Source organism: Fonsecaea nubica (assembly GCF_001646965.1).
Source record: "Fonsecaea nubica strain CBS 269.64 chromosome Unknown Scaff27, whole genome shotgun sequence".
Lineage (NCBI taxonomy): Eukaryota > Fungi > Ascomycota > Eurotiomycetes > Chaetothyriales > Herpotrichiellaceae > Fonsecaea > Fonsecaea nubica.
Genome location: NW_019173700.1, coordinates 148,538 through 171,020, shown reverse-complemented (window position 1 = coordinate 171,020; position 22,483 = coordinate 148,538). Strand labels below are relative to the sequence as shown.

Genomic DNA, 22,483 nt, shown 5'->3' with positions numbered 1-22,483 from the left:
AATCGAAGCCCTGCATTTAATAGTCAAAAGCTCTCATCCCCAATCAACCAACAATCCGCATGACTTGAAGGAGTTCTCAGGACCTCGAATCACGCACCACCCCAGACCTACTTGATGCTTTTACGTTTATACAGCTTCTTACGATCTTTACCTTGCTGGACGGCTCCTCGCACCAAGCATAGCCTTGCGGAAGACGATACCCTGCTATAATGATGATTTTACGACACGTCCCGAGTTTTGGAGAGACCTAATGAGGACGCGGAAGGAAGAAAACCCCGATGGAGGAGGTTTATCGTTATTGTCATCTGCTTTCAAAAACGCACGATACCCCCCTGTTACAGACGCCGCACGCGCCGGTCACGTTCTGCGTCCACCAGCACTACCACAGGCGTCCGCGCATCCAGTGATACCCCCCGAATCCATAGAGTACCGCAGCTAGGGATATAACTAGCTAGCTGGTTTTTTGTTTATAGCTGCAGTGGAAAACACTGCCTGACTGCTTCGACCCGGATCCGGGCAAGCTAATAATCAGAGAAGACGATTCATAGCTAGAGTTCCATCTCTCCCCTCCTGACATTTTCCTTGCAGCCGCTTTTTCAAAATGCATGATCCAGTCTAGAGGCTGCCTTGACCTAGGGGAAATTGGCTTCGTGGAGGAGTATCGCCTTTGAGAAATCTCAGATGAGGAAATGTTGAAGAAAAACAGATACTTTTGTGCTTGTTCACAATTCAATGGGGGATCTCACTGCTTATTGTGAACCGATGCCCCGGAGCTATGGCATACCTGCACATGCTATCTGTGGTCTACCATCAGGGAGGAAAGTCATAGGACAAATGACCGAGTTAGGAAATGGTAATACAAATCGAGCCATCTGCAAGGCTACAAATCAACACCAAGGGAGGCCATCTCTTGAAGGCACTTGTTTCTATCATGCAGCACGGGCAAGTAAGGTCACTCAATCACGCCTGAGAATGTTGAGTGATCAGGTATAAGGCACCTTTCCAGTGTCTGCACGGTCGATGCTTGTGTGGTGCGGGAGATGGGAGACAGGGTTGGAACCGTGGCATGGTTTTAGTCTCGTCGTTCGACATGGTGGGCATTGTCAGTTCAAGTGTTCATTTCCATGCAAGCCAGAAAGACAGCCTTCCAGTGTGGTCACCGGAGAAGCTGCGTCTGAGGCGGACAGGCAGTGGCGTCGTGTCGATGAAGTGAACCGTTGGCTAGAAACCAGAGTCACTGCATGTACCACGCGTAGATCGATCTGCCGCATCTTAGACATGACCCGTACACCTCGACAAGCAATAACTAGCTGGCTCTTTTCAATCGTTGTGTATAACGCGGCGCTCATCGCGTGTAGGACGGCGACGCGGTTGGCCGCAGGACACAGGCAAACTCTCTCGTCGTTTCTTCCCCAATATCTGTTCTCTCAAAGTGATGGACAAGAGCCATTGCACGCGGGAACATTTCAAGATGAGGCCCAAAGGAAAGAAAAGGCTAGAGAGTGGAAGCCATGCAAGCCATGGCAACTAATTTCAGTGGGATCGACAGGCAATTTCTCCGCAGCGTGCAATATTAGGCTCTAGCCTCCAGCACGGATTCGTCAATGATTCTTCAGGCACGAGACACTACTACATTTCTAGTCTTACAGTCAATTGTGTTCCCCGGATTATGGCGTACAGCCACTTGAACTACACTTCCACGCCTTGAAACCCCGAGGTTCGTATGTTCTCGACGAGCTGCCCTTCGTCCATCGAGTCTAACCTCTGACAGGCATTGAAGCGCCCGCTGGAGCCGCTGCCCACACCAACATCTCCCTGTGCCTCGCGCCAGAATGGCAGTACCTCGAGTGGTGCCTCGAATAACGACCAACAGCCTCCCTCTACCCACCCGATTAATCCAGCCGTCACGTATACGATCCTACGTTCTACGTCTCCCTCTCTTTACCCGCCTGATCCTCGTCGCTATTGTGGCGTTCTGGATACTCGAACTGCAAACCGTCTGGAGCGTGATAAAATGGGGCTCACTGGAACCCAAAGAAATCAATCTGGGGAGCATGTACAGGCTGAACACCTTTGTCTTGATACACACGGGGTTCTGGCACATGTTGATCAATACCATCTGCCTGATGCCTCTGCTCGAGAGGTTCGAAGCTGAATTTGGCACGCTGAACAGCATTGCGTTATTCATGGGTCGTAAGTCTCGTATGCTTTCTTTGAAAGAACATGCGGCTCGGATGGCTCGGATTCCATGGGGGAGTGGCTGCTTATTCTTATCACAGCGTTGGGCCAGATACCTGCGGTTTTATATTTGATAATGGACGGCGTTATCCTCAGAGACAATACGCCAGTTCTCGGATCAAGGTATGGACAGCTATGCCGCCCGACACAGAAGACAGGCTGACATGGACACGTAGTATATGGGTGTTCCTTCTTCTTGCGGCCGAGGCCATCAAAACATATCGGGCAAATCCATATCTTGAGTAAGTCTTCGTCTGATTCCCCCTCTGCGCCGAGAAAGGCAACGAGCATCCCTACAAGCTGCTGACAACTGAACAGGATCGGAGACCAAAAGATACCAACTTGGATATCACCACTAGTAATACTGGTCGTGACATCTATACTGATTCCCAGCGCTTCCTTCCTTGGACATCTCAGTGGATGTATAACGGGATATCTGTGTACGTGGCCATGCTCTTCACTCGCATCCCTGTTTGCTACGTTGAACCACCTGAGACTAATTACCATCTAAATAGGGGGCTTGGGCTATATTCGTTTCCTCGCACCTCCGGAGAAAGTCCTTCGCTGGATCGAAGGAAAACTCAATCTACTTGGACGATTACCGCATTATGTGTCTGTGGACCAGAAGACGTATGGTCGATATGGCGTTCTTCCCACGAGTTCAACCAGCGGACCGGATGGCCATATGAGCCCTATCGGACTCGGTTGGATGGGTACCAGCAGCGAAGGGCAGAGACTTGGGCCATAAACCTCTACCAGCCCTTCTGACGATTTCGACTTTGGGAAAATTGTGTTAGAGAAGCACGGTACCTTGGACAGTTGGATCGAGCTCAAATTGGATAAACGGAGCGTCATGTCTGTGGACAGGTTGCCCGGTGTACTAGTAGCCAGATTTGTAAATGGTTTAATGAAGACAAATACATGAGACTTTTGAAAGACCACTTCCCTGTACAGCCTGCGTCAGTGGAGGCGCGAGACGCTCATAATTGGCGGCTAATCTTCGGCGTCGTAGGAACTGTCCAGATCTCCTTGAATACATTCACATCGCCCCTCGACATTGTGAGTATAAAGGCCTTGCCGTGAAGCCATCAATGAGCTGAGCAAGGTCGAGATGGGCCTAATACGTAAGTGCATCATTGACTATTCAAAAAGTCGCCAATACGACTGATTTGCTAAAGGAGCGGCTTTACAGGAAACCTCGCCTCAAGTCTCCGCAAGGACGACCCCCGACTGCTGCGAATCCCACCGTATTTGTCCCTGCTGTGCATGCTCGTCGGCATTGCATGGATCCTGCCCTTGCCTTTACATGAGTACTCTCGACAGACGTACATCTCAGAAAATGCCCTCCTTCCCGGCCAGGTCCACACTTACTTCGGCGGTAGCGAGCAAAATGTTTTCCGCGCATATCGATACGAGTTGGCTACGGTTCTGGAGGGTGGTGTGAAGGCTGCTGGCAACGAGACCTTGGACAAAGCAGAGCAGAGAGCTTGGGAGGCTCGTACCAGTGAAAAGATAGGAGAGCTCTTCCGAAACGCGGGCCTGAAGACCGCAAAGCAACGGTATTCTTATACGTCGTCTGGCCAGTCTTACGACGGAGAGAATGTCTATGCCGTTCTGCACGCGCCGCGCGGTGACGGAACCGAAGCAATTGTGCTTGTTGCGCCGCTCCGAAACATCGATGGTGTCCCCAACGTGAATGGTGTTCCGCTATTGATTTCTCTGTCGCGGTATTTCAAACGATGGTCACTGTGGTCCAAGGACATCATATTCCTGGTCACACCGGACAGTACCGCAGGGCCTCAAGCCTGGATCGATGCGTATCATTCTACCCATGATCCGTACAAGGTGGAAGACCTGTCGCTGAAATCTGGTGCACTTCAGGCTGCTGTCTGTATCGACTATCCTTTCGAACATCGCTTCGAGACCCTTCATATTGCATACGACGGCATTAACGGCGCTCTACCCAACCTCGATCTTTTCAATACCGCCGTATCTATCGCATCGGGGCAGATGGGGATTGGAACCTCTATACAATTTCAACACACCTACAGCAATCATGAGCAGTATAACTCGTACCCTGTCCGCCTCCAAACTCTCGTCCGCGGAATGTCAACACAGGCCCTCGGCCATGCAACTGGTCCCCATTCTACCTTTATGACGTATCATATTGATGCTATCACCTTGACAGCGACGAATGAGGGCTGGCAGGACGAGATGGCGTTTGGGAGGACCATCGAAAGCATCTGCCGAAGTCTCAACAATCTACTTGAGAAACTGCACCAGAGCTTCTTCTTCTACTTGCTGATGCAGTCAAATCGATTCGTCAGCATCGGAACGTATCTGCCGGGTGCGATGATCATGGCGGCCGCTTATACGACCATGGCAATCTACCTTTGGATATTGAGTGGCTATCAAGTTACTGAGAAAGAAGCAGAGCCGGTGGCGGGCAAGTTGGAAAACGGGACAACAGAGAAGACAGGTTTTTCGGAACCACGAGCATCAGTGACGAAGGGGTCCCAGCCCAAAATCGAATTCAAACCAGTCGACCGACAACTCGTCCTACCAATCGCCCTCCTAACAGCGATACACCTGGCGTCTCTTCTCCCACTATACCTCCTTACTTCGCTGAGCCTCAAAGCCATACCCTCAACAATTTTTCTCATTACGGTTGCTCTGGTTGTGCTCCCTATCGTCCTAGCATCAGCGCTTGCTGAAATGCCCAACAACACCACCTTACCTGCCTTTTCAGCGCCTACCGACGAGCAGTACGTTCTAACCAAATCACTAAGCCTTTTATTGCTTGGGCTGTCTTTGACGGTCCTCGCAACCCTGAACTTTAGCCTCAGCATGTTTCTGGGTATTGTTTGCATACCACTGGCCTTTGTGGACAGAACTCGCTCCAGGGCAGGACTGTCACTTTTCCAGTATTTGATACTTGTTGTCATGAGTCCTATGGGACTGGCAATAGGATTGAGCGCATATGGTGTCTTTGTGCTGGGACGAGATGATGTTCTTGTCGAGTGGGTACAGCGGCTCGCCTTGGGTTGGAACATCTGGGGCAGTTGGGGGGTCCCTGTGGGTGTTTTGTGTATTTGGTTGCCTGCATGGATTGTGGGTGCGACTTTGGTGGCCAGCTCTTGGTTTACAACGACAGAGACGACACAAAGTCCGCCAAACGTCAAGAAGGTGTCATCAAAATAAGCGTCATGACTGAGGAAACAACCCTCAGAACAGGAAAAATCCAGGCGAAAATGAAAATGATTTTGAGTCGTAGGAACTCGATTCATTGAGCGACAAGATTGCTACGTCTCGACATCTGAACAACTGCATTGCCCAGCTCAGCTGCACGAGATCGGAAGTTTCCAGATCACAGATACAACAAGCTGGACGCATCTCGAGAGTGGTCACTCTCGAGGGTGATCTCTCGTGCTACAGTCTCCAAGCAGGCCAGGCTGCAGCTGATTCCACCTCATCTCTAAGAGTCTGGTGTCAGTACGTCTCGGTGCCTTTTAGCACTGAGGCTTGTATTCTCGTATGAATCGAGCTGGCGCAAGGCTGGAATTTATCAGTCCACCAATCGGTTGAGCTGGTCACAATGGCATCCTGAGTGTCAGGATTTCCTGACTAGTGTCCTAATCAGGTACGCCGATATGATCATCTATTGCCGCGGGAGTCCAAAAACGGTGTTTTGGAAAACACCTCCTCTTTGCCACGGGGTATAGGCGAATTGTAGCGACACGGTCTCCAGCACCATTTACTTTGGTCTTTGGGGTCGAGCCGTGCGAGCTCAAGCATTTGACAAGTCGACATCGTGCAGAATCTAGAGGCGTACTCGAATGTATACAAGTATACTCTATTTTGTGAATCACTGCTTTTCATACCAATCCTGCCTCTTTGCTTGTCAATAGTAATATCTTCCCAATCCCGAGGCCTCCTTCGGACAGGAATCGTCCTTCCCCTCCCCTCTCTTTCGTTCCCACACGCCCTTCCTCCTCACTGCACCGCAACCCTACGAGTAACAGAGCGGACGCAATGTCATCGGACAAATCGCCTGCTGCCGAGAAAGTCGACCATGGTCGCTGTCTCTGCGGAGCCGTGACGTTCACGGTCGTGGGCGAGCCGATCTATAATGTCGTGTGTCACTGCGAGAATTGCAGGTGCGTGGGGTCATCTCCCTCGTCGTTTGTTCGTTTGTCTTTCTTTCTGCTATACTCGTGTGGCAATCCCGGGAATCTGGCACGTTGGTTTCTGTGGTATGGAGTTGATCCAGGGCGGGGGACGGTTGTGGTGGTTGGTCAGTATGAGGGTATGAGATAGAGGGGAGACGCAACGAAGATCGCGAAAGAAGTCGAATATTGATCAACGGGGGGAGGAGAATTGACGTCCTCGTTCCGGAATACCTGTGAGAGTTAGGTGAACAAAGCTGACCCTCGGTGCGGCATAGACGACAGGGTGGAAGCACATTACACTGTGCAAGTATCTTTCCGAAGAAGGTGAGTCTCCTTATGCCTCCCGCCGTCCACCTTTTCCCAAGCCGCCCATGAAAGTCAAGGCTGCCCTGTATCCCATGGCATCCACCCCCAAACCGACCCCTCCACACACGTGCGCATATATGTTACATACCTTTTCTAACCACCCTGCTCGCTTGCCCCGCTGGTAGCAATACACCCTGCACACCGGCTCCGAGCACATCACCACGTACGCCGACCGGGCGACGCAGTCGGGCCTCCCGCTCTCGCGCGCCTTCTGCAAAATCTGCGGCTCCAAGGTCTACTCCCTGACGCCGCTCAACGACGACATCGTCTCCCTGCCCGCGGGCGTGCTGGACGGCGTCACCACCCACTGGGCCCCGCACAAGGAGCAGTTCTGCGACGTGCGCTGTGCGTGGGTGCCCGAGGACTTGGGCGGCGAGGGCGTGCGGGAGAGGTTCAAGAAGGGGCCGATGGGGGAGAGGGTCGAGGTGGGAACTGGTAAGTTGTAAGGGGGCCGAGAGCGAGGGGCGTGTGTTGGGGGATGGGATGGTGATGAGGACCGGGGACAGGATAAGGAGATTGAGGTCTCTGGGGATGTACACATGTATATTGGTGAAATACAAGACCGTCGGCTTCTGTAGGAGGGTATCCAGTATGGAGGTGCTCAGGGAGGAGTGTTGAGAGAAGATGTACACATGAGTCAAGATATGTCCATGTAGTCAAGATACGTCCCGTTATGGAGCATATGGCCGGCCTGCCTCGAACAGGTCGCTGTACATTGATGGCTCGCACACAAAGGCGCCTAAGTGTGTACATAGACGGCCACCTTCTTCTGGTGAATATTGTGTCTTACGTACTTGTAGTCCGCGGTCTATTCAACATGTATGGACTGGACATCTCGACCCGATGACAACTTTAGATATGTATCAGACTCACACCTCAGACATAGCCACCCAGCATGGATCAAATGCCAACATCCCAGAGCATGTCCAGGGCAACTCCAGGGCGGGCAATCACAGCTTACTGCCTCCTTTGGCATTCTGTTTCTGTATCTCTCGGTTCTTCTCCGCCATCTTCAACAGGGCATATAAACTCTGCATCCTCGGCATCTCGTACCCTTTCTCCCGCGCGAGCCGGATCGGGTTTCCCAGTATGACCTCCAGCTCCATGAGCTTGCCCGCTTCCCAGTCGAGCAGCATGCTCGGTTTGCTCCCGCTCGTGTTCCTGCGCGTCGACCGAAGGATCTGTTCGGCGGTGGCGAACCCCGCGGGGAACGGCTTGCCGACGACCTTGGGCGCGGTCGTGAGCACCTCGTCCATCACCCCCTGCAGATGCCTCGATAGCTCGGGGTCATTGGACATGGCTTCATTGGTCGAGCCGCCCGACAGCACCGCCGAGGGATTCATGGATGCGTTGATGGCGATTTTGTGCCACCGGACCAGCTGGAGCTTCTCGTGCGTGTCGGCAATAGCATCCTTGATGCCTCCCTTAAGGAGCAGGTCGACAAAAGTTTGGTTCTGGGCCGTCGCTTTTGTCGTCACAGCGGCGGAGGGATTCGACACGGAAAAGTACGGGCCCACGTTTATCCGCGTCCAGCGATTGTGTTTGATGTGGCCGTTGGAAGGCTGTGCGCAAGAAGCAATCGTCACGGCGCTGAGGATAGTGGATTGAGGGAAGCGTTCCACGTAGGGCTGCTCCACACCCAGACCGTTCTGGATCAACACAATCGCCGTATTGGCACTGACCAGGCCTTCAAGGAGTTTCGAGTCGTCCGACACATTGGGCAATGCTTTGGTGCTGACCACGACAAAGTCCCAGTTGACGCCGCTTCTACGGGCTGATTCAGGAGAGTTAAATGTCCGAGTCGGCGTCCACGTGTAGTCTCCGTACTGAGGGGACGTAATCTTGAAGCCATTGGCCTTGACAGCCGAGTAGTTCGAGCGACAGACGACTGAGACATTGGTGTTGGCGATTCGAGCCACTCGGGATGCATAGAATGCCCCAATGGCGCCAGCGCCAAAAAACAAGACCTCGAGGGGCATCTTTGTGGAGGAGAGAAAGGAAGGGGAGGTTGAAGAGAGAGGCAATAGAAGTCTCACGGGAATATAGGTAAGGTGATATACACTTAAGATCGAGGTTGACCATTGATGCCGAGGAAGGTCGCCGCCTCAATGATTTGCCGGAGTCATTGGAGACCGACAGCCACCAAAGCACCGCCTCATCACCAGCCACACGCACTAGCCACTAGTAGCCACTAACAGTCATTCGCAGCCACATGTTGGCGCCACGTCAACGCTCTCCACCCCAAGTCACTATCGTCCACTGTGCCATGATCCTATCCGCGTCAGCTTCTCAGGCAGACGGATTTGAAACAGCAGCTGAATATCCAGCTTCCATGTCACCGAGTGACCCTGGTGCACACTTCTGGGTGAGATTGTGACTTGCTCATATAAAGCCTGCTTCTCAACGAGGGCATGCTCCTGTTTCTTTCTTGCCTTTGCATCGTCCTCCTGTCTCCGTATCTGTCCTCTACCCAGTTTATACCGCAACTTGACCTAGACCAGCCTTACCACACAATGGGTGGCGGACACGGCATTCGCTCAGTCGTGTACTACGTGAACTGGGCACCTTATGCACGCAACCATCACCCTCAAGACCTCCCTGCCGAGAATCTCACTCACGTCCTCTATTCCTTTGCCAATGTCAAACCTGACAGTGGCGAGGTCTATTTGACAGATCCTTGGTCTGACACTGACAAACACTACGATGGCGACAGCTGGAACGACTCGGGGACGAACGTGTACGGGTGCGTGAAGCAGCTGTTCCTCCTGAAGAAGAGAAACCGTAACCTCAAAGTGCTACTGAGTATTGGCGGCTGGACTTATTCGTCAAACTTTGCACAACCGGCCAGCACATCTGCCGGCAGAAGACATTTCGCAGAGACGGCCGTCAGACTGCTGGAAGACCTTGGATTCGACGGCATCGACATCGACTGGGAGTACCCCAAGAATGAAAGTGAGGCGGAGGACTACGTCAAGCTGCTTCAGGAGACCCGCCAGGCCCTCGACGCAGCAGCTGCCAAGCGTCACCATACCGGGTTTTACTTGACTGTCGCCTGCCCTGCTGGTCCCTCCAACTTTGAGAAGCTGAAGATTGCCGAGATGGACCGCCTGCTCGACTTTTGGAACCTGATGGCATATGACTATGCCGGCTCGTGGGACCAGCGAGCGGGACACCAAGCAAATCTATTCCCTTCCCAGTCCCACCCTCAGTGTACGCCCTTTAGCACGGTGGCTGCCATTGAACATTACACTAGGCACGGAGTACATCCGTCCAAGCTTGTCCTGGGAATGCCCCTGTATGGCCGAACCTTCATGTCGACCTCTGGACCCGGACATTCATACAACGGGGTGGGGGAAGGAAGCTGGGAGCAGGGTGTCTGGGACTACAAAGCACTCCCGAAACCAGATAGCACCGAGCACCACGATCGCGAAATTGGAGCCAGCTGGAGTTACTGCCCTTCTTCGAATACCATGATCAGCTATGATACACCTGACTTGGTGGCTCAGAAAGCAAACTTTGTCCGAGACTATGGCCTAGGAGGTGGCATGTGGTGGGAAAGTTCAGCCGACAAGGCGGTTGGGCAGGGCAGCCTGATCGAGACGTTTCTGGTGCAGAGTGGTGGGCCAAGTCGGCTGGAAGAGGTTAAGAACTGCTTGGAATACCCCGAAAGCAAATACGACAACCTGCGGAATAAGCTTGAATGAGGTCAAAAGCATCACCTGCTGTTGTTAGGTGGATGTTGATGCGTTGACAAGCAGCCATCTACATCAGAGTGGAAGGCCATCGACAGATGAACAGACGAGTTTATCATCTTTCGGAGCCATTGTCAAGAAATGGACTCCGTAGTCCTGGACGATCGCTTCGTCTTAATGCAATCGACAGGGCGTCCAGCCGTGTTTTGTGTAACCTGGAGGCAAGTCGGTGGGTACATATGATGAACAGACCCATTGGAGAATCGAGGAAAAGCTGTCGGTCAATGGTTGATGGATTCGGTATTGGCAACCTTAGTCTGGCACCTTGACATGTGAGCAAAGAATGAATCTGTCCATGTCATCCAGGAGCTGTTTGCTAAAGGTGTGTATGTAGGTACGTCGTAATAAGCAGCCCCTTTACCATACACCCACCACACCCGTATCCCCTTAGCGCATGTGTCCGTCAGAAAGTGAAGCCCGTGCCAAACTGTGCAGGAAGACACACCACCAACCCTACAAGGTTACTAGGTAGGTACTGGACCCTTTTTTCTCTCTTCTGCCGCTCCCATGGCCTTGGGGTGTGATTGGTAGCTTTATGCTGCTTCCGCTGCTGCTACAATAAGGTTGATTGTCGCTGGGTGGGATGGGATGGCCCATGATGGTACGGAAAGCATGCGTCGCGCCCTCGCGCCCTTCGCCGCCCCTTAGCGAGCCGTAGGCCGTGCCAAAACCTTTTCCTCTTTGTCGACAAGTCCCCGTGTCCCTAACGCAAAGAGACCCAGACCAGCGGGGGGCTGGCGATGGCGCTGGCGCCAGATGGCGAAGGGGGGTTTTCGAGCAGCCTGCGAGTTCCTCGTACAGATCTGCGAGATTGACATTGCCTCTGTGCCTGTCTGCAAAACTACCAGGACCACATTTGTCCGATCTACCTACGTCCCTACGGAGTACGGTAGATCCTATCCTTACGGAGACATATCACATACCACTAGCTGGCAACAGCACAAGTAGCTCCTCTTTAGAACTTAGAAGATCATCCCCAGTCCGTGACGTATGTATTCGTGAGGAGCATGTACATACTACCTCGTACACATCCAACGACGTCCATCACCATCCATCATAGTCAATAGTAAGAAAAGTCGATTTTACTTTCGTTTTTTTGATGGGTCCAGACTCCAAGACCTGGGCCGTCTCGCCGTCTCTTCGCAAGCCACTTTTGTCATTGTCACTTGCCAACAAAAACGTGTTTCTGTCTATCGGCTTGGCGATCTGGGAAAAAAAGGGGGGGTGGAGGGAAGCGTGCAGGGGTGGCCAGTTTCCCCCCCCCAGGCGGACTTTGCAGGGCTCCAAGGGCCAAGGGCCAGGGTCCGCAACTAACTACTGTAGGTATACTACGAGGTACGAGGTACTACCTACTATTGAATGCCCACACACACCTTGCTATCAGCTATTATTACGAGTCGAGCGAGGATCTCTTTCGAGTCAAGCACCACAAGTGTCTATCTGCGCAAACAAAACATCGTCCTCAGCATCGTCGGGAAGTTCCCGTTGCAGACAAGGATGTTTGCATAGTTCCTCGATCGACCATCTCCCTCCTCCCGCGCACATGTAAAACCGGACAAGAGAGTTCCCATGGCTGTGGCGAGATGGCGAGGTGAAGAAAAACGTTATTTTTTGATAGCTGCTCGAGGAAGAACGTGGCAGGGAGGGTTGTCTGACCTGCCACACCTGTCAAGCCTGCAGTACGAGTGAACAAGGGAATCCCAGGATGCACACACACAAAGAGAGAGAAGAAAGCGTGCCAGGTAGCTGGATCCTGGGGTCTGGAGAAAAATAACCAAAAACCAAAGGCAAGGGCGAAACGCTCGTGTTTGAGACCGTGCTCTAGCCAACTTCAAGGCTCATCTGAAACTTGGACTCGAGCACCCTCATACTTTCTCGTACTTGGGACATACGAATCCCAAACAAACCCTTTGGACTCGACCCCTGCACATGCTCCACGCTCCACCTGAGCTGGGTCACCATCAACCACCCCTTACCTTGTAGGTACGAGGAGTCGAGGACTCGGTACCTTGTCACCAGTTCGTGAGATGCCGTGAATTCCACTGTTAGCGCTGCAAAACACCACCCAGATCCAGGCTTCCTCAACCCTTGCTCTACAGGTTCTCTCATCTGCAGTGGCTGATCCAGATCGGGACAACCCAGCAGCTACCGGGAGTTCGTTTGCCAGATATGAGTAGTACGACCTGAACGACCTCTTTTTCCTCGTATCTCTAGTACAAGTACAGTCAGGGCTCGGAAGTTTGCCTCCCAAGCCATCAAGTCGCACACCATGTTACGAGCTATCTTTCAGTAGTCAGGAACATCTGAGGCCCAAGCTTGCGGATACCAAAGTATCTCAGATGTTTCTCCTATTGGGTGGTCAGCCCGAGCTTGGTCTGCCACGGCCGCTCTCCTTGCATGCACGAGGTTATTTGACATTTGATGAGTATTTCCGGGAGAGGGTATCAAGAAATTAACATGCCGGCCAAAATGAAATATCCAAATTTACGAGAGCACCGAGGGCAACCGAGAGCACATTCTGGCAGAGCTCGCGAGACTCTTGCGCGGGAGGTTCAAGGAGGGCGCAACAGAGACGTACGTGCACAGCGATGGTGGCGGGCCATTGATCGGCAAGGCTCATGTCGAGGCGGTAGATTTGCATCTGACCGTCCCATTTTAAGATGTTTCTGTCTCCAGTGTGAAGAGAAACAAACTCGTTTGACCCAGAACAACCATGCACCCGTCTTCACCGTCCCGTAAACTTAGAACTCCTCATCTCAACTTGCCTGCCTCCTGGTCTTGGAGCCTGGAAGCAGCCTCGGAAAGTCAAAGGTGGATAACAGGATTTTGGGATGCGCTATGGCGGTGGTGGCTTTCACGAGGTGGTCAGCGTCTTTCCGCGTATGTGGACGGATTGGGCTGGATGGGCGTCTTTTGGCGGTTGAAGGCTTGAGGAGAGCAAGGATGCAGACCGTTCATCCGGAGTCAGTTGACTTTCAGATTTACCCCTGAAAGGCACAGAAGTGGAAGGGATGGGAGAAGAGCAGGCGAGAGATCAGAGCCAACCCCGCCAAGCTGCGGGCGACCTAACCAGAGCGAGATAGGTTTCCTGGGTAGCTGGTGTCGCCTAAAAGTCAACTCCATCAGGTACATGCTGGGTGCATGTACCTTGGGTGTTTGGTTACTAACTCGCACATCACCGGGAGGAGCCCACCCTCTTCCACCCTTTCCACCACCTGTCCACCTGTTCCACCCTCCTTCAGGCACTTGTCATGGAGCCCAGGGTAAGCCCGCTAGCCTGTAAATGCTCATCAGAGACACACTTCTCCATACCCACGCCCACCCTCCACCACCGCTGCCATGACTGCCTGTCCCGGCCACGCCTTTTTTATCTCCTTCTCGTTACCACTACAAAGTCTATTGCCAGATCATACTCCGTAGGTACTCGTAGTCTAAACGCCCCCCCTCTCCCTCTTCCCCTCTCCAGGCACTTGAGGCCACCTCTTAGTTTTAACTGGCATGCACCCCAGGGCTGGGGGCAGGAATTTCCCAAGCCAGCTCGCTCTTCCATTTCCAGGCTCTTGACCCAACTACCTTACCACCACCCACTACAAGTACTCGAATAGAAACCCGCCGCGACCATCCAATCTAGAGCCCACTCTCTTCTTCTCGCCATTCCTCCCTCTCCCTCCGCGACTTGTTCCTGTCCCTCGTCTATCCACTCATCCACACTTCCACCCATTCACCGTTCCAGAAAAAACCCAGACCTCCATCAACTGGTCCTGACGCCCTGACACCCTCCTCAAACATCCCTCCCCCCCTATCATTTCTGACCATCCAGCTGCAGTCCACCTCCCTCCCTTCATTCGTCCACGCAGCTTGTTCCTGGTTCCTGACAGACTTCTGTCCAACACCCGCTCCTTGCCTTACCGTTCGCTCGCTGCCACTCCTCTTATCTTCATCCTAATCACCAACCACGTCTGCCAACGCTTCCTTCAACCCGCCCTACCTCTGTTGTTGCCGTCTGCTGTCGCATTCTTGGAGCCGAAATCCTTGACCTGCGCTGCCAGTCATAGGGCCTGCACACAGCTCGGCCCACCAGACCTTCCTCTTCAACGCCCATCACGAACTCCCGCACCCCCGCCGGTTCATTCACGAAGACCTCAGCTTTCCGCGTCTCACTGTTCAGGATATCTGTAATCTCTGTCGGGTGGAGCTTTTTGGCTTGTGTTCGTTCAGAATCTGCATCTTGACAGAAGAAGGGAGAAAGAGATTATTTACATCACTCTCGCGCCGGTCGCATTGGACGTTTCCCACCCCCAGTCAAAACTACAACACAAATAATACTGCAATCTGCCCTTTCTAGCCCGATATTTCCAACCCGTCCGCGTCTGCTCCCGGGTGGAAACGATTGTGCATCACCGATCCCAGATGACCTGCAGCCCGTTCTGAAACAAGGCCGACGTCACAATATCATACAACCCCCGAGTTGTATATAGAGTTCACGTCCCGCTTTGAATTCTGTTGTCTGGCACAGAAAGAGTAGATGAGCTCTTCCCTCCGTTCCGACGTGCCCAGGCGTGTCTCCAGCGCAAAGGACCGCTCAAGGTCGCGTCGATCCAAGCAGGGCGCTGACATGGCGGTCGCAACCATGCTTCAGCCAGCCTCACGAGCCTCGACTTCGACCAACTCCTCCTTCGAACCTGTCAGCCGTACCAACACCTTCTCCAGCCACGATGGCGCTCGGTCCTTGCGACAGAGCAAACGGGTTAGCATGACCGCGCTCTATGCGAGTATGAGCGCAAAAGACAAAGATTTGGAAATCAGCGATGACCTCGCACGAGCACAGCGCTCGCTCAGGGACTTGAAGGTCAAGATTTCAAACCAGTCCAAGAAGAATTTTGTCCTCGAGAAGGACGTCCGCTACCTGGACTCCAGGATTGCTCTGTTGATCCAGAATCGTATGGCTCTAGAAGAGGTAGGATTACATTCAAATAGCCATCGTCAAGATCCTTTGTGCTAATATATACCCCAAGCAAAATGAGGTTGCCAGTCACCTTGACGAGGCCGCCGAGCTCCAGGAAGGCTCGTTTCCGAACGACGACAAGACTCAGAAATACGGCAACCTATTCTTCATGCTTCAATCAGAACCCAGGCATATCGCTCATCTATGTCGTCTGGTCACCATGGCCGAAATCGATTCACTATTACAGACCGTCATGTTTACAATCTATGGAAATCAATACGAGAGCCGAGAAGAGCATCTACTGCTGACCATGTTTCAATCGGTCTTGACCCACCAGTTCGAGACAACACCTGAATATTCCTCCCTACTCCGGCAAAACACTCCCGTTTCCCGCATGATGACCACCTATACTCGACGCGGTCCGGGACAGAGTTTTCTCAAAGAAGTCCTCGCTGAAAAGATCAACTCGCTGACCGAGCTGAGCGATGTGGATCTTGAGATCAACCCCCTGAAAGTCTACGAGGCCATGGTGAAGCAAATCGAGGAAGATACCGGTACTCTTCCAGAAGACCTACCCCGGTCTGTGACTGCCGAATTTGCTGCGGAGAACGAACAAGTGCAGGCTATCATTACGCCCCGCCTTAAGATGCTGACTGAAATCGCCGAAGGATTCTTATCTGCCATCATTGAGTGCCTAGAGGAGACCCCGTACGGGATTCGCTGGATCTGCAAACAAATTCGGAATCTGTCGAGGCGCAAGTACCCTGACGCCCAGGACCAGGCTATTTGCACCCTGATTGGTGGCTTTTTCTTTTTGCGCTTTATCAATCCTGCCATTGTCACTCCAAAATCTTACATGCTGATTGAGCGAGTGCCCGACGAGAAGCCCAAAAGGACTCTGACCTACATCGCTAAGATGCTTCAGAACCTGGCCAACAAGCCATCCTACGCCAAGGAGCCGTACATGGCCAAGCTCCAACCGTTCATCCAACGGAACAAGGATCGCTGCAACAAGTTCATGTTGGACCTGTGCGAAGTTCAAGACTTTTACGAGAGCCTGGAGATGGACAACTACGTGGCACTGTCCAAGCGTGATCTTGAGCTTCAGATCAGTTTGAACGAAGTGTATGCTACTCACGCTTTACTTGAGAAGCATAGCACGGAATTGGCCAAAGATCCTTCTTCTCATCTGGGAATTCTACTGCAGGAACTTGGCCCGGCACCACCACAATTACCTAGAAAAGAAAATCGGGCAATCAATCTGCCTCTCTACAGCAAGTGGGAGACAACCTTTGACGACCTGACCCACGCGCTCGACATCACTCCAGAAGAGATTCACTTTATGGAGGCCAAGAGCACCTTTGTGCAGATTATGCGAACTTTGCCACAGAACGCGATTGTTCTGCGACGCCCTCTTCGTCTGGACCGGGTGGCGGAAGCAGCGGGGACCCTTAAGAATGACGCCGTCATGGTGCGGAAAGGCATCCGATGCATGGAACTTCTAACGCAACTTTCCGAATGGGGAGTGATAGACCGTGCCGACGACTATGCGGTGCTCCGCGACGAAGTTGAGCAGGAGCTGGCCCACCTCGGCTCGTTGAAGGAGAAGGTGTTGGAGGAGACGGCCAAGTTGGAGGATGTTTATAAGACGATTCGGGACCACAACGCATACCTTTTGTCCCAACTCGACACGTACAAGAATTACCTGCACAACGTCCGAAGCCAGTCTGAAGGTGCGAGAAGAGGCAAGACGGAGAAGGTGCGCGAGCTCGGCCCGTATAAGTTCACCCACGCTCAGCTGGAGAAAGACGGCGTAATTACGAGGAGCAATGTGCCCGAGAACCGGAGAGGTAATATCTTCTTTATGTTCCGAAGCCCACTCGCAGGTACTTTTGTCATCAGCCTGCATTACAAAGGTGAGCATGTCCGGCCTTGGTGCGCGAACAGTGGATTGGTGAGACTAACCTGGTGATAGGACGTGCTCGTGGTCTCCTCGAGTTGGACCTCAAGTTAGACGATCTGCTCGAGATGCAGAAAGATGGTCAGGACGACCTCGATCTGGAATATGTGCAGTTTGATGTCTCCAAGGTTCTGACCCTGCTCAACAAACGATTTGCAAGGAAGAAGTAGACAGCGAATTTGGACCCCAATCATGCAGGCCGCATGATGGTCGGAGCACGAAAGCACGAAGGACATATTCAGGCAGAAATCTCGGAACACGACGGGGACGAGCGACACGACGGAATTGAAGCAAACACACTCCCAGCGATTGACGAAAAAGAAGCCGGCGAGCTGACTGGGTCATTGCCATATTATTACTATTTTTGGTTGCATTGGGTCCCTTTTCTACCCTCTTTTCTGTTTTACTAGGAATCCAAGCGCGCGTCATCGATTTTTGTTGTGTGTGAGTAATATTTTCAATCGGGAAATTTTGTCTCGAGGGTTTGTTGATGTTGATCAAGAGCGAGCGAGGAAGGACAGCAGTTTGCAACACCGTCGAGAGCAGTTTCAGTTGAGTGTTGGGTCTGTCTGATTCTCGGTGTGATTTGTCTGTGTCGGTATGAGCGAAGGGGGTGTCCGTCTGTGTCTGTGTACGGAGCGTGTGTAATATATATCGAAGGGGGGCCAGCTCCCTGAGAAGCGGGTGGACAGTGGTTTTGAACGACGCAAAATGATTTTTGTATTAGGAACAGAGGGAAAGGGAAAGGGTGAGGGGGTCGGGACATACCCCAATTGTACTAATATAAAGCGCCCTTTTTTGGAAGGAGGCTTTTTGATACAGAAGGATCTGGTGGTAGTATTTCTCTGTTCGTCCCCAAAACTGGATTGACTCGATATCGTCCTTGAGCTTTGAGAACCGCAGTTGGTGTCCATGTCGACGGACATTTCTCGATTCAAAGGCTCTTAACTCCGGCCGGTATCGGCAGTACAATAACCCGACCTCTGCTAATGCCTCTGTTCCGGTCCAATGGGAATCCGCAGCCGCCGCCTCCCGCCCGGGTAATGGGGCCATCGTGGGCCTCTCATTATCTCGTCTGTTTAGTAACCATCTCTCGACCCTTTGAGTCAGATCGAGATATCGTTATCTCGACTACGGGCAAATCGAGGTGCTTCTCCTATATTTGATATCGCTTGCATCTCTGAGAGTCCATTACCCCTTACTTCCTTTCTAAGTCATCCACCTGACATCTTTTTCGGGGGTAGTTCCCCATTCGTCTCGTCAATATGGACGTCTTCAAGTTGCCGGCCTCTCACGCCTCGTCCCTCTAACACGTGTGTGGCACGTTTTGAATCCTCCCGCTCTGTGGATTGGTTAGTCTGGCCCAGCAACGAACGTATCTCACTGTCATGGGAAAAGCAAAGAAACCAACCAAGACACCCCAGCTTCTGTCCCCGAGGATTATAGTGCAGAATGTTGCTGGGGGAGACCAGGTGAGTATCGGGACTTGAGTATTCGTCACTGTATCGTCGCTGACGCGGGACATAGCATATCCTGGTATCAGCGCTTGAGGGGTTGTCCGTAGCTGATGGTTCCGACATCATACCAGATGACAAGACCTGGTCGCATTCCGTTCCTGGAAATGTCGGGCCAAATGCTGTCAGGGACGAACCCAGCATCACCGGTCCAGTCTCGGTGTGCAAAGAAGCCAGGTCTGAGGAGGAGTTCCTCGAGGTCAGATCGACCGCGGACCGCGGTCTCGCTGTCTTTGCGACTTGCAAAATCAAGGCCGGGACACTCGTGCTGGTCGAACGGGCCCTGATCGCCCTGGACAAGGACGAGGAGAACGACTACGGCGCGGTGGAGCGCGCGTTCTCCCGACTGTCCCGCGCAGAGCAGAGGATGTACCTGTACCTGTTCGACGCGCAGAAGTCGCGCATGTCCCGCGTCGTCTCCATCTACTACAGCAACTGCTACAACTGCGAGGCGTTCCGGCCCGGCGGCCAGGGCGGCTCGGCGATCGGCGCCCTCTCGAGCCGCATCAACCACAGCTGTGTGCCCAACGTGCAGTTCTCGTTCGACGAGGCCCGCAACGAGATGAGGTTCTACGCTATCCGCGACATCCCCCGCGGGAAGGAGGTGTGCAGTAACTACGACAAGGCCGTCTTCGAGGTCGCGGCCAAGCGGCAGAGGAAACAGCAAATGTACTATGGTTTCGTGTGCCGCTGCGAGGCGTGTGATCCTAAGACCGAGTTCTGGGCCAGGAGCGACGAGCGCAGGCGGGGCATGTACGACGCCATTCGAGCCGTGCAGTGGTGTGAGAAGAAGCTGGCTGCGGCGGAAAGTGGTGCGGCGGCCGTGACGGCGACGACGAGTGATAAAAGCCAAGTCGGGGCCCGAGCCAGAGCTGGAGACTCTAACGCTGGTGCTGGCGCTGACGCTGTCACCGAGAGTGTGCTCGTGGTGGTAGACGAGGCACTGGCCTTCCTGACGAAACTCGAATCGTTACTCCTAAAGGAAAGCCTCGTGGGAGTGCCCCTGGCCAACACGTACCGGAGCATGGCCAAGTGGGCGGAGCGGAAGGGCGACAAGGCAAAGGGAACCGACGAGGCTGTCCAGTGGAAGGCCAAGGAGCTCGAGGCTTCTGTCACCGCTCTTGGGAGGGAGGGTCAGAGGACCAAGGAGATCGAGGCCTGGTTGAGAAGACACTCAGTTCCAGAAGGAGGCGCAGGAGGAGGAGGAGGAGTCCGAGGAATACTGGGCGTTTGAGTGAGTTGAGAGAGTCCCCGAGTCCAGGTACCGTACAGGCATGATGTCTGGTACTAGTACACTTGTTGTGTACTTGTAGATTTCTGTACCATCTATCTTGGAATATAGACTCTATAGACTTTTATAGACCACATAGACCGTATAGAATAGAGTAGAATATTATAGAACAGCACAGCGCAAAACTGTACAACACAGGGACGGGAGCAATCCTGAGTAAACCAAGGGGACTGGATATATTTCTTGTTGCAAAAGCGAGCGATCGAGCGATCGACCTCAACCTGACTCTCAATCTGAACCTGACTCGCAGCACATGGATAGATGGTCTGTCTGTCTGCTTCTATCTACTCGGTACCGAGTATCCTTTGTCTTGGTCTGCATAAGCGAACCTCGTTGAGCTACTACTACCTACACATTGGGAGATAGATACTACCTATTGTAGCTTATAGCCTATGGCTCGTATCTCGTAGCTCAAACCCATGTTATGCTTTATGATTTACTGGCGTTGTTGTTTCAATTTATACGTGGCCTCCTCCAACTCGACCAGCAACTCCATGCAGACGGGGTCGGCGGCGGGCACGATCTGGTTGAACAGGGTGGCCGCGACGCCGCCCTTGCGGTCGACCCACCAGAACAGGTTGGGCAGGCCGCCCCAGTTGACGGTGCCGGCGTGTCTGCGGCCGGGGACGTCCTCGAGGTTGACGGCCCCGGCGAGCGAGTGGCCCGCGGGGATGGCGCTCTGCTCTCCCTGCGAAGTGGTGACGGCCGCGGTGGCGGCCGAGGCGGCGGCGTTCGCGGGCGACGACTTCCACAGCCGGTCGCGCCCCGTGCCCCGGACGGAGGCGTGGAAGGCCTCGGTGCTCCCGGGGCCAATCTGCGGGCGGAACATCTCGTCGACGCTCTCCTTCTTGAGCAGGCCCCCGCCGTCCTGCAGCAGCGCCGTCAGCAGCCGGATGTAGTCGTTGGCCGTGCTGTACAGGCCCGCCCCACCGATCGCGTCGCGCGGCGCCACGGGCCACAGCGACTTGGCCGGTTTCGAGTCGAGCGCCTTGGGTGACTCGGCCGGGTTGCTGCGTTGGGCGGTCTCGTGCAGCGGCGGCATGGGATTCGGTTGGAAGTGTTTGGTCGGGTAAAAGGTCGTCGATTTGGCCGAGAGGGGGCCCCAGATGTTTTCCTGCACGTATGTGTTCAGGTCTTGTTTCGTGAGGACTTCGACCTATCGCACCACATAAGTTGAGGTAAGAGGTTAGCTACGTTTCTCCTATCTCCAGACCGAGCGTTGTCATTCTTTTGGGGTCAAGCAGGAAAAGAAGCAAGTGGGAAAAAGAGACCGTCCAGGGCCAGGGATGGGACCAGGGATGGGACCAGGGATGAGACACAAGAGACCGTACGTACCACTCGTCCTGCCCAATCGAGTCCATCACTATACATCCATGATTCGCCGGGCTGGTAGAGCAGTGGATGTAATGCGCCTTCCTGTAACCCTGATAGTCAGCTTCCAAAAACGCCATTAGCTCACAGTAAGAAGTGTAAAAGTAGATCTCACAATCGTGCCACTGAACATGTTGTCCGTTCGGCCCACTGACGCGGACCATTTCACCAGCAGCGGACTGCTCACATCGTAGCAGAACCCCGAGGTATGCGACAGGAGTTGTCTGAAAAGTTGGACAGCGCTTGGGTCAGCGATACTGTGCACAGAGAAAAAGGACCGGGCGGTTGAACAAACCGTAGAGTGATCTTCCCCTTGACGTCCTCAAAGATGGGATTCCCCTTTGGCTTCAACTTGTCCAGATCAGGACCTGCGCCGCCACGGGAAAATGCTGCCGGGTCCAGCTCCTGTGCGCTGTCTTCTCCCTCAAAGCCCAGAAGAACCTTCAGGTCCTTCAACACGGGAAGAACTTCGCGCACGTCGTCGTCCAGACCGATGAGGCCCTTCTCGACAATCTGCATGACCGCGACCGAAGTCACCAGCTTGGTCTGGCTGGCGATCCATGTCAGGGTGTCTGGCGTCAAGGGATCCGATCTGTCGACGGTGCGGGCCCCAAATGAAGCACGATAAAGGTCATTTCCTTCCTGGGTTGTCAATCGTCCTTGTACTTTATCCTTGCTTCTACACAGTCACACTCACCTGCGCTGTCGACGGCGACAAAGGTGGCACCGTGGACGGAACCCGTGGCAGGGTCGGTGTATTTTCGGAGAATCTCGTCGAGTTCAGCCATGGTTATTGCTCGTGTTCGTGGTGTTGGTAACTTGTTCGCAGGGAGATGTCGACAACGAAACAAGAGCAACTACTGCTGAGATACACCGT

General features: G+C 53.3%; 7 protein-coding genes across 7 annotated transcripts; 5 read left to right on the top strand and 2 right to left on the bottom strand.

The window, feature by feature from the left end:
- Positions 1-1,832: 1,832 nt before the first annotated feature.
- AYO20_04935 (hypothetical protein) lies at positions 1,833-5,439 on the top strand (the record flags this gene model as incomplete). The annotated part of the gene is made up of 6 exons (XM_022643229.1): positions 1,833-2,193; positions 2,280-2,361; positions 2,415-2,480; positions 2,557-2,678; positions 2,754-2,868; positions 3,417-5,439. The coding sequence occupies 6 exons, from the start codon at positions 1,833-1,835 to the stop codon at positions 5,437-5,439; spliced, it is 2,769 nt and encodes a 922-aa protein (XP_022500797.1).
- An 831-nt stretch (positions 5,440-6,270) lies between these two features.
- Positions 6,271-7,219, top strand: AYO20_04934 (hypothetical protein; the record flags this gene model as incomplete). Its single annotated transcript, XM_022643228.1, has 2 exons — positions 6,271-6,372; positions 6,899-7,219. The coding sequence occupies 2 exons, from the start codon at positions 6,271-6,273 to the stop codon at positions 7,217-7,219; spliced, it is 423 nt and encodes a 140-aa protein (XP_022500796.1).
- Positions 7,220-7,723: 504 nt separating this feature from the next.
- AYO20_04933 (hypothetical protein) lies at positions 7,724-8,752 on the bottom strand (the record flags this gene model as incomplete). Its single annotated transcript, XM_022643227.1, has 1 exon — positions 7,724-8,752. The coding sequence occupies one exon, from the start codon at positions 8,750-8,752 to the stop codon at positions 7,724-7,726; it is 1,029 nt and encodes a 342-aa protein (XP_022500795.1).
- Positions 8,753-9,286: 534 nt separating this feature from the next.
- AYO20_04932 (hypothetical protein) lies at positions 9,287-10,477 on the top strand (the record flags this gene model as incomplete). The annotated part of the gene is made up of 1 exon (XM_022643226.1): positions 9,287-10,477. One exon carries the CDS (start codon positions 9,287-9,289, stop codon positions 10,475-10,477), a length of 1,191 nt encoding a protein of 396 aa, XP_022500794.1.
- A 4,663-nt stretch (positions 10,478-15,140) lies between these two features.
- On the top strand, positions 15,141-17,600 carry AYO20_04931 (hypothetical protein; the record flags this gene model as incomplete). The annotated part of the gene is made up of 3 exons (XM_022643225.1): positions 15,141-15,482; positions 15,541-17,386; positions 17,446-17,600. 3 exons carry the CDS (start codon positions 15,141-15,143, stop codon positions 17,598-17,600), a joined length of 2,343 nt encoding a protein of 780 aa, XP_022500793.1.
- Positions 17,601-18,818: 1,218 nt separating this feature from the next.
- AYO20_04930 (hypothetical protein) lies at positions 18,819-20,178 on the top strand (the record flags this gene model as incomplete). The annotated part of the gene is made up of 2 exons (XM_022643224.1): positions 18,819-18,902; positions 18,958-20,178. The coding sequence occupies 2 exons, from the start codon at positions 18,819-18,821 to the stop codon at positions 20,176-20,178; spliced, it is 1,305 nt and encodes a 434-aa protein (XP_022500792.1).
- Positions 20,179-20,671: 493 nt separating this feature from the next.
- Positions 20,672-22,394, bottom strand: AYO20_04929 (hypothetical protein; the record flags this gene model as incomplete). The annotated part of the gene is made up of 5 exons (XM_022643223.1): positions 20,672-21,391; positions 21,571-21,651; positions 21,722-21,830; positions 21,902-22,244; positions 22,304-22,394. 5 exons carry the CDS (start codon positions 22,392-22,394, stop codon positions 20,672-20,674), a joined length of 1,344 nt encoding a protein of 447 aa, XP_022500791.1.
- Positions 22,395-22,483: the final 89 nt, after the last annotated feature.